General features: G+C 39.6%; 1 protein-coding gene across 2 annotated transcripts; it reads left to right on the forward strand.

Annotated features, from left to right (window-relative positions):
* Window positions 1–585: 585 nt before the first annotated feature.
* Window positions 586–10820, forward strand: nr2c2 (nuclear receptor subfamily 2, group C, member 2). 2 transcript variants are annotated; one of them, XM_080031050.1, is made up of 15 exons: window positions 586–716; window positions 2544–2628; window positions 2923–3024; window positions 3268–3468; window positions 3634–3739; window positions 3907–4086; window positions 5005–5161; window positions 5269–5359; window positions 5614–5759; window positions 6213–6390; window positions 6615–6736; window positions 6985–7124; window positions 7597–7734; window positions 7888–7993; window positions 8417–10820. In XM_080031050.1, exons 2-15 carry the CDS (start codon window positions 2569–2571, stop codon window positions 8589–8591), a joined length of 1902 nt encoding a protein of 633 aa, XP_079887176.1. In that variant the 5' UTR covers window positions 586–716; window positions 2544–2568; the 3' UTR covers window positions 8592–10820. The 2 variants fall into 2 exon arrangements, 1 of the variants encoding a protein (XP_079887176.1); XR_013844946.1 differs by lacking the exon at window positions 8417–10820 and having other exon boundaries at window positions 6985–7156; window positions 7888–7991.
* The last annotated feature ends 726 nt before the right edge of the window (window positions 10821–11546 follow it).

The following is an 11546-nucleotide window of genomic DNA, read 5'->3' on the forward strand; positions in this document are numbered from 1 at the left end:
GTCTTCTAGTGATGTAACTTGCAAACATGTGGCCTAAAGCAACATATGCAATGACTTATGAGTGTGCATACAAAAGGAATGTCACTCTAAACTCTATAGTCCAAAGACGATGACAACATGATTATTTTCTCAGTAATAAACTCGTTCAACGTTTGCAAGTGATCCATTATATTTCACCAAGAGCCGACCAGAAATAATTATGGAGAAACAGTCCTTATCAGTGTATAACACATGTTCTTTAATTGTGTTAATTTTACACGTTTTTTTTTATTATATATATATATATATATATTATTACTTCTAGAATTGTGCAAAACAATTAGAATATAACTCAACAGAGGTATTCGTATAAGGACAGGCAAATAAAACGATAAACCATAAAATAAAAACATAATTAGGATAAATGAATAAACATAAAAGATACCAGGGGTCAACATAAATGAATAGTAAAAGGTTAACAAAACCCATAAAAAACCGACTGTGATAGACACTAGACAGTGAGACCCGATGACGTCATTTCTGTCTGGCTCACGTCGGTGGGGTGGAGGGGGGCGCGCGAGAGAGCAAGGAGGGGAAAAAAAGGAAAAAAAACTCAACCATCATCGACGCGCTGTTGGTGCGGGGTCACGAACTATGACCTTTAACAGAAGAAAACCAAAACAAATAATTTTTAAAATACCAGAAAGCCCTAAATCTGCGACCAGCGTTTCCCGAAGGTAAGTCTAAGCTCCGGTTTGAAAACCGTAGAAAAGCTCTCGGAGATACTGGATGATAAAAGAGCGCAGCTAATCTGGCAGCTAGCTTGTTAGCCTGCCGATGCGGAGCTGCCTTCCTGCCCGACTCCGGCAGCTCGGGAACCGGGCAAGGAACCTGAACCGCCCGGGGCAGTCTGAATACACTGATCTACTTTAGGCACTTAAACTTATTTTTTCAATGTGTGACACCGCTGTCGACATAACCTAAACCAATCCCCGCATGCTTTAATGACAAATCCAGGGGGAGATACGGGTAGTCGGCTCTTGCTGCAGCCCTTGTTGCGTTTACTTGTGTTGAGCTAACAGTGGAAAGCTATAGTTGCTGCAGATGAACTCGACCCTTTTACCTTTGCCATCCCGGGGACAGGATCGGGGTGAAACTACTATGCCTGTGTGACTTAATTCACTAAAGCTGCATTTTTACATTTACAACAAGCACATACAAAATCGTCCACTTTACTATTTGGAAAGGCAATTACTGTAATATATTTATCATATAGATTTGTCTCCACTGTTATTGGCTAACCGCCAAATTCTCCATTTTGTTCTATGCTGTGATGCGTCTGGGGAATAAGGTATTGATGGACATTGTGTTAGACCAATCGGTCAGCGATATGGAGTAGTATGCTCCTCCCTGTGCTCAGTGAGCAACTAGAGCTGCTGCAGCCACATCAGTCAGTTTTCACTTGAGCTGCCAAATTGTATTCTTTATTATTATAATGCAGAATCAGCAAAGACAGAGCCAAGGGATGGCCAAATGCATTGCGGCCACTCTTAATCACCATTCGGTGTAATACATTTAAATGGAATTGTAATAGGGTGTACATGGATAGACGGATTACTTCATAACAATGTTTTCTCCACTGATGTTTTGTAGACTTCTGCCAAATCTGTTCAAATGCAGTGATCACAATTTGTAATTTGTTAACGTAACTATATATTGTGGTATAACACTGTTCTCTACTTCTCTTTGCCTCTTACACAAATGTCACAAAAGCGTGGTTTGCAATTTCTTTGCAAAAGTGCAAGCACACCTACTTAGTTTTGTGCTCACACTTTTCTAAAGCTTGTTTCCCAAGAAAGGAGAACAATCTTTTTGTATTTGTTGTGTCAGCTTATTGTCAGAGGGACAACATTTAGACTCTATCATCAGTATGAAGTCACGTGTTAAAGGACACAAGGTTGCTTGCCGTCCGTTTGTTTGTTGATGGAAGCAAAGCCCTTAGGAAAAGCAGCAGGGGTGTAATAATGTGCATATTAATGGTGATAACTCTCCATGGAGGGACATACATTCTTTGCCTTTGTTTCAGGGTTATATTGGACACTGTGAGGTTCCGGCTGCTGTAGTGTTATGCTGTAGTGTTATCTGGTTATCATGTCACACTCGGAGTTCACAGACTTGGTTTATGGTGACATCACTGTGGTCATGCCAAGACTCCTCTTGTCACACAAAATATTTACTGAAGGTGTCGAGACAGAAAGAATATTGCCGAAGGCGCGATCGTGGACAAAATCTGTGACCCGACCGTAATGACGGGAAAGATATGGCTCAGTAAACCGATGTCATTGTGTGAATTATATTCCCTGCTTTGTTTATCACCACAAAGACAAAACCTCCCCACTAAATCATCAAGAGGACATAAACTACAGAAAAAACTATGTATTACTTGATTCACCAGCATGACGTTATATTTATGAAACTGTCCCTCTCAGTGTTGACCCGCTCTTTTGTGACAGTTTACACTTTTTGTGATTTCTGATTAATATCGCTGGCATCTTTCCAAACAGACCTCACTAATGACCTTACATAATCATGACGACCAACCTGAATCTGCTCTGTCAGCAGAAAGTGGACTCTAGGCACGAGGCAGAGGTGAGTGTGCAACTGGGCCATTCCATGATGCACTGTTCGAGTTTTTTCCCGTATAACCCATATTAATTACTGTGCTGCTTCTAAATTTGGCTGTCTGGTCAGTGGATGCTGCCTTTATTGGTTGCCATAGAAACGCACCTTCTGTAGATGAAGGGTCTTCGACACTTCTGACTTTTCCTTAAGTAAAAGTGCATTATAATAACATGTCTGGGCTCTACAAGGACTCATGCAAAATATGTGTGTATTGCAGACGTATTGATTTTAATATTGATGAGAGTTTTTTTTATATTATAGGTGTCACAGTCATCCTCTCCTTCAGACTCAAGGATGAGTGAGTCTCCGCAGCTCTTTCAGGTTATCTCCACTGACCCTGCCACAACACCACAGCGAATACAGGTAACCGCTACACTCTCAAGCATCGGTTGGCTTCAGGGCGTGTGTCACTGCTGATACCTGTTAGTCTTCCTTCGGTGCATTAGCAGCAGCCATGAATACATTGATGTTACACAATGTGACTTTGCTCGTCCACCTTCAGTGTCAATATATCCTCTGTTTCGTTTTCTTCAACCCAATTGGTGCACGTTGAATTTTCACCTCCCTCTATTTCCTGTCTCCCTCTTTCATCCTCAACACCCTCAGATTGTAACTGACCAGCAGACAGGTCAGAAGATTCAAATAGTGACAGCGATGAAGCCTTCCAGTGCTCCCAAACAGCAGTTCATACTGACTACGGCTGACGGCTCGGGAGCAGGCAAGGTTATCCTGGCCTCACCCGACAGCCTCAACACTAAGCAGCTCATCTTCACTGCTGCAGACAGCCTGATGCCAGGACGGATACAGGTACACTTCCGCCATAATATCTCTTCCTGGTACATAGTGTGGTAAGACAATGACCAATATCTTGGGTCTGGATACTTGTTGTCTTTGACAGTGTTATTCCCATGATGTTGACATTGTCTTAAGGTAAAACACTATTTATGGCTGTTGCTTGACCTTGTCTTTCAGATTGTCACAGATCCCGTGTCAATGGAACGGTTGTTAGGGCAGTCAGCGGACTTGAGCCGACCGCAGCCAGTGGAGTACTGTGTGGTGTGTGGGGACAAGGCTTCAGGTACTAACGCTTACAGCTGCTTTACCTGTTGACATGAGGAGTTGTCTTATTGTGTAATGACTGATGACTCTTCAAGCTAAACCAGACTGTATGTTAAGCTACACATTGTTGGCCAATCAAATGCTCACAGTAACTCACACCCTCTGACAAGATGTCTCTGTGTTCAGGGCGTCACTACGGAGCGGTCAGTTGTGAGGGATGTAAAGGCTTCTTTAAGAGGAGCGTGAGGAAGAGCCTGACCTACAGCTGCCGCAGTAAACAGGACTGTGTCATCAACAAACACCACCGCAATCGCTGCCAGTTCTGTCGGTTGAGGAAATGCCTTAATATGGGGATGAAGACCGACTGTGAGTTTGCATCCAAAAGTTATTATCACAGGTTTTATCAGAGTATAGGCAGATCTTGAAAATACTTTTTCTTACCTGCCGTGTGCCACTTTTTAGTATATGACTTTTTGTATGAGATTACATTATAACTTCTGTTATCTAAAGTTTCTGGGAAGTTCCTCGTCTTAGGCGTCTGTCAATTTCAACGAAAATGCACTCAATTTATTTAATAAATGAATTGCTGTAATTTTTTTTTATTGGTTAAACCATCCATCAAATTGCATTCACAACAAGGTAACCTTAAATGATTAGTTATATTCCTGAGAATCATTGTTCAACACAGCTCGGAAATATTCAAAACATGTGATATAAATGTCAGGCTTTCATTTGCATTCTGTTCATTCAAAAAAAGGCTTTTCCCAAACTAATCATTGCTTGGTCCTTTGCATTTCATTAACAATTTAAAGATCTGTACAACTATTAAAACCAAAAGGACCTTGAGTCTGCATCAGCACTGGAGTGTCTTACCAGAAGACAATTTCTACTTCAATGCTCTGTGTTTTTCTGCATCTGAGGAGGCAGACTAAACATTCCTCTGGGGTTCATTTTATTATTAGAGACATTTATTTATAAGATAAGATTCCATTGTTACAGCAACGAAGGGACAGTGCAACAGACTCAAAATAAGTAAACAAATGTAAGGTAAAATGGGAAACAAAGTAAGTTAAAAAATGTATAAAGTTAAAAAATGACTGGCTTACTAAAGCAAGGGACCCAATGGACCGTCTGAAATATTAAATACGTTTGAAAAAACACAGTGGTATTGCACTCTGTGAAAATTGAACAGTGCTGTTTCCCATGAGTTGAACAGTGATATTGCAAATGAAATCATTAGGAAAAAATAATAATACAGATTTTCTGCCTGCTGTCCATTCTCAGCTGTCCAGAGTGAGAGGAAGCCAATCGATGTAGTGCCCAGAGAGAAGCATTCCAATTGTGCTGCCTCCACCCAAAAGATCTACATTCGCAAGGACCTAAACAGTCCACTCATCGCCACGCCAACCTTCATCTCCGACACAGAGACAGATGGCTCCAGGTCAGTGGGAATCTGACTGCTGTTTGTTGTCTTTATCTCTCAGGTGTTGGTGTAATTTAGTTTTTTAAATATTTATTTTTTCTGATGATTTTTCGTGCCCTGTGCAGATCCAGCCTGCTGGACCAGGGGATGCTGGTTAATATCCAGCAGCCGGTCATCCAGAGTGATGGTACTCTGCTGCTGGCCAATGACTCAAAGGTACAGCTGTTAAACGTAAACATGACGTCTGCCTGTTCACCTGCTGTCTGTTTCTAAATGCTCCTGGTAACAGAAGTATGATTCAGACTTACTAAAACCTGTACCGAAAATGCCCACATTAAGGCAGATCTTTTTTTTTAAATAACAAATTGCTTGTTGTTGTCTTTATTTATCCATTGAAATATGACTGTGCTATTCTCCACACTTCTATTGAGTGTATGGAAAATAATCTGCATTGTTTCATGTGTTTTCAGATGGAGTCTGGGCAGGGGGACTTGGGGACACTAGCCAATGTGGTGACATCACTGGCACACCTGAGTGACTCACTGAAGGAGAATCTAAACAATGGCGATACATCGGACAGCCAACACGAGGAGCAATCTGCCAGCGACATAACACGGTCAGTCACTGCACAGAGAGGAGGGGAGTGTGAGAGGTACCATCAACGTCTCATCACTCACTTCCACAAACCCTTTGTGAGTTCTCATCTTTTCCCATGTGGTCTTGGCAACATGTGTCAAATGAGTGGCCTCTTTGGAAGCAGATTATTTAAAATTGTAAACAGTATTGTCTTTGCAGAGATAACATCATTTAAAAAATGATTAAAAGCCTTAATCAAGGATTTTCTTCCTACTTGTGTTTTCAAATATACAGCATTCTTGGCATCCAGATAGCTATTCCGTAATGTTTACTGAATCACTTTTTAGTTTTACCTCCCTAGTGCCTTCTCAAGTATACATAAAATAATATGTTTACAAGGATGAGAGACGTTTTTATTTATGATGCAGAGAGTTTTGTCAAATCAAATTCACTCAAGTGTGTGTTTGTTTATGTGTGTGTGTGTTGCGCACAGTGCCTTCGATACCCTGGCCAAAGTTTTCAACCCACCTGAAGTAGGGGTCGGACAGAGACTGGCAGATAAGTCGCAGTGTGTCAGTGGAACAACCATCCAGCTGATTGGTCGAGACCAGGAGACCCCCATCATCGAGGTGGAAGGTCCACTGCTCACAGACAGCCACGTCGGCTTTAAGGTGGGCGGTGACAACTCAAACAGCTAATGGACTCGCATGATCAATATTTTAGGGATTAAAAGACTGACAAGACTCCAAAAGAGAGGGAAATCATGAAAGAAGTTGAGACCATTAAGTTGTGAAATTAGAACAAATGTGTTTATTCTCACGACTACAATGTTAAAATATAAACCATTATGTATTTGCATATTTACCTTCCTCTCTGTCTGTTCTTCTCCGTCTAGCTGACCATGCCCAGCCCCATTCCCGAGTATCTAAACGTACACTACATCTGTGAGTCAGCATCCAGACTTCTCTTTCTCTCCATGCACTGGGCACGCTCCATTCCTGCCTTCTCAGCTCTTGGGTGAGAACTTGCAAGCATGGCCGAAGCAGACTGAACCTTTAAGCTTTCTGCATTCTCTTAATGTGTGCAGTGGGGTGCACATTATAGATATATATTTTTTTAATAACATCTCATGATAGTAAGTTACTTAAAAGTGCCTCAATAGGCGATCCTATCATCTTTGGAATAAACAATTTGTTATCCGTCCCTTAAATCGCGGATAAATGACATGCTCACACATCCCTATTTGTGCTGTCTGTCTTTCTCAGTCAGGAGGCAAACACCAGTTTGGTGCGAGCCTGCTGGAATGAGCTTTTTACTCTGGGTCTTGCTCAGTGCGCTCATGTGATGAACCTGTCCACCATCCTCACCGCCATCGTTAACCACCTGCAGAGCGGCATCCAGGATGGTATGGACTACAGACATCGTCATCATTCCTCAGTAGGACACACATATACAAACTTAAACTTGTTACCATAATAGAAGAACTGCTGGGAGTGAGACTCTAGATACGTTTCCCCCCCATTGCTTAATTCATTTGTCAAGCATATGGTTTTCATTGTTAATTCAATTGTGATTAAAGTTTAAACTTAGAAGGATTATTATAATTATTAAATTATTGTTTATGAGTCCATCTGAGAGGTTACTTTTTGATTTAAACAGGAGAACTAATGCATCTCCCAGCCACAGTAGCATTTTGCTGGCCCGATGGAGGCAACTACATGTTTGTCAAAACTACTTAACATTGATGTAACATTTGATGGTGATGACATGTTTTTTTTTTTCAAAGGGACTTTCCTGGTTACATAAAGCTTGAACAACAAGTTAATAAAGGTTGATGAATGGTCCCATATAAGCTGGTTGTTGTTTCTCTCTCTCAGACAAGCTGTCGGGGGAGAGGGTGAAGCAGGTGATGGAGCATATTTGGAAGTTCCAGGAGTTCTGTAACAGCATGACGAGGTTGGACACTGACAGCTACGAATATGCTTACCTGAAGGCCATAGTGTTGTTCAGCCCAGGTGAGTCTGCTTGTCTCAATCAAGTTATTATCAGAGACATTAAAGCTCTTATCAGACAAATACAAATAATACAACGGGGGAGTGAAAGCGATTCAAAATAAATAACCAAGAGTAGCATTTTGGAAAATAACTGTTGTGTGTTTGATTTATGAGATCACCCAGGCGTGGACGGCAGCGGACAGATTGACAAGTTCCAGGAAAAAGCTTTGATGGAGCTGCAGGACTACGTGCAGAAAACATACCCAGATGACACCTACAGGTAGAGTCATACCTACAAGCCGACCCCCTGGCTACACTGTAATCAGCTCAAAGCAGCAAGCCGTAAGGATACGCTCCCATTATAATCAATCAGACCTGCTTCATCGAGCCAGTCTGAGCAACAGCAGACGGGCGTTATACGCGTTGCAAATGTCTAAAATAGACTTTAAGTATATTTATACACGCGTCGCCGCTGTCCTCTACACCAGAATCAATGAATAAATGTGTGGGTTCGCACCGCATATTTGTGTATGACAGTAAATCATATCATATCTAATCATCATGTTTTGCTGGTAAATCAGCCTCAAAGTTCTAGGGGTCTGTTAGAGAACAAAATCATCTTATTTTTGTGGGATATAAAGCCAAAGTGAACACAAGATATGGAGAGGTCTTTGCAGGAATCGTTGTTTTTTCCCCCTCAAAGGTTGACCCGCATCCTGACTCGCCTCCCCGCCCTGCGTCTCATGAGCTCCAGCATCACGGAGGAGCTTTTCTTCACAGGCTTGATTGGGAACGTCTCCATCGACAGCATCATTCCCTACATTCTCAAGATGGAGACGGCTGAGTACAACAGCCAGGACTCTGACCTCACAGAATGACCCACCCTATCACTCCTGCGTCTCCAATGAAAGAGTCTCTTCTTCAGGTACTCTTTGTCTCTCGGGTGGGGGGAGGAGGGGTTACTGTTGAACCACAGTCCACAATCCTGCAGTGACCCCCTTGTTTTCTAACGGTGCATGGTGCAAAGTCAGTCAGAAATTCTTTGTAGATTAAGATAATCTGGCACTGGAAAGCCATGATGACACTTGGAATGTTTTCTGGAGCCGACCAAGCGTGAGTTTCTGCCCTAAACTCAGTCGCTCCAAAGTAAAAAAAAAAAATATATTAAAAAAAGAGGAATCATCTGCTGCTGCAACTGTGCTCATCTCCTTTAACATCTTTATAGCACTTCAAGATGATTACAAGTTAACTTTACCTTCTGGGGCTAAGCCTTTCAAATAGTTTTAGTCTTATCTAAGCCTTATCATGCTTTCGTGTTGAACACATATATAAATTAGCGCCTTGTTTTGTTGCAGATATCAGATGAGCTCTATTAACAAGCCCAGTCCGTAATATGTTACCTCACATGTAAGGAGAATTTCATCTACTCAAAAAAATGTATGTTAAGATTGAAGTAAACCGGAGTACTTACTTTAAAAGTGTACTTTGAAGCTGTAAAGCATTTTTTTAATGTTGGTATTTGGGAACATTAGCACAGTTTAAACTGGCATTTTTAATGTTTGTGCTTTTAAATTGTATGTATTTTTCTGAATATCATATAACAAGGAATTGAAACATGCTTTGTCATAATTTCCTGTCTTTTCAATTTTTAATATGTCTGACTGAATTTCCTAGAAGGTTTCAGACATTTATGTACACTTCTTTACTTAACATACATTTAAATATCGTTTGGAATGGGAACTTCTATCAGGTACAAGAAATAACTCAAACCTCAATTAATTAACCCTTAATGTGTGTTCATATGGATTGTCTATCATATCTACCACACTGTTTGTTCTTAGCTGATTACAATATGACCAACGTCTGATATATCATTCTCTTTCAGGTTCACTTTGAACTCACATTCATACAGTCACGTAAGCCACATTAGCCAGTTTAACCGACCAGTTGTCTTAGTATAACATTTTATTTTATACTAAAAGACTTTTGAGAGATCTCTAGGTGCGGGGATGTTTTTATCACCTTCACTTCCCTCTTATGACAATCAATTTTTTGTTATTTTCTTCTGTTCTGTCATGACTGTGCTTCTCAATCTGCATTTTGTACTTCTATTTATCAATGCCAATTATTTCTTTTAAAGAATGGAAAATGTTACTTATGTGTAGCTATGCTACTGTTTTTTGTATTTGTGTTTGCATTTGTACTCTACTAAGTGCAAATCAATCAGCTTTTTGTGTCTTTCCACTGTGGTCATGCTGACTAAGCCTTTGTGTTTTCTAAAAACTATAATTTGTTGTAAACAAATTTGCTTGTTGCATACTAAGTGTACTTAAAGTACTTTTGGGCAGGTCTCCCTGGTTAAAAAAAAAGAAAAAGAAAAAAGATTGTTCGGGAAGCCAAGTGTATTGTTGTCTTGAAGACAATATTGAGATGTGCATCGGCTAACCCACTTGTATAATGTTTCAGAATGAGCATCCTCAGCAACATGAATGATAACGGGGATGTAAAGTTAACCAGGATATGTCTTGTGAAATAAATGTCAATTGTAAAGTATTTGGGTTTAAAACCCATACAGACTGTTTTTAAAGGCACTGTTGTGAAATGAACTTTGTATATATGATTTCACAAAAATGAGTGCATGTTGTTTTTAAGCAGGGTTTTATAATCTTGTCGCTGTCTGCCCTTTTAAGGAGCATTGTTATCATTTTTATCGTGCATTGCAGTGCATGAAAAAAAGTTGCTTAAGTGCATTTTATTAAATGCTGTATGAAAAATGTTAATTTAAATGTGGCTTTAAAATATTTACCATGAGCAGCTCCCACACTAGAGAATATAAGATCAGAAAAGTTTATTTTTATTTTTTATCTTTCAGCTTTGTGGATGATAGCCTATGGTTAAAATATTCTATTATGTAAATTTACTTTGTTTTCTGCTCATGTAAAAGTATTTCTTCAAACATTGAGATCGAGACATTCAAACAACTTTATGTTTATCAAGTTTGTCACAACCCTACATTTCTACCTCACAGCGATGAAGATATAAAACAAATGTATTAATGACTGAGCTCCTGTATCAGCATTCCAGTCTCTGAGGCTGGTTTCACTAAAGCCACACATTATAAAATAAATAAACAATTAATTATGAAATATAAAATGACTTGAGTCTGTTCATGCAGGAAAACAGAAGACTGGAAGAATGTCTGTACAACTTCTAATCACAGATGCTACTTTTGTTGGTAAGCTGTCTCAAAACACCGTCTTTATTTTAGAAAAGAGTAACTTCTATAATTTAGAAACTATTAAGTAGTCACTTATTAGTCTGGAAACATGTTGAAAACTACTTATCAAATGAACATTTCTGTAATTCAATTCAATTTTGTTAAACTTTTATTTATACTCGAGATCATTGAGGGGTGACCCTAATTTACAATGATGTCAAGTCAAGGGTTACAGTAAGTATGTGGACATTATATTCAACTCTGTCTGAACAACTCAGAACATTAAATAATTTCAGTTTTACATTATTTCTCAAATATGGATGGATTATCAAAAATGCAGAAAAAATTAAAACTATACAATGCATTAAATATTGATCTGACTGGGATTGTAACTTTTAGGCATTACAGTCAATTAGGAAACTCTTCATCAGAACCCTGTTTATTGCCAAGTGTGTTTCAGCATATCATTGACTATCTCTAAATGAACAACAAATAGGAAAGCAATAAATACATCCCAAATAATTAAGTGAATACTTTGCAATATGAATGATTACTTTGTATAATGTATGTAAATGTACATTCACTTGTGCAGGTTGATGCTCTCTGTCAAAAAGTC

The sequence above is a fragment of the Ammodytes marinus genome, assembly GCF_949987685.1.
Source record: "Ammodytes marinus genome assembly, chromosome: 7".
NCBI classification, from domain to species: domain Eukaryota; kingdom Metazoa; phylum Chordata; class Actinopteri; order Uranoscopiformes; family Ammodytidae; genus Ammodytes; species Ammodytes marinus.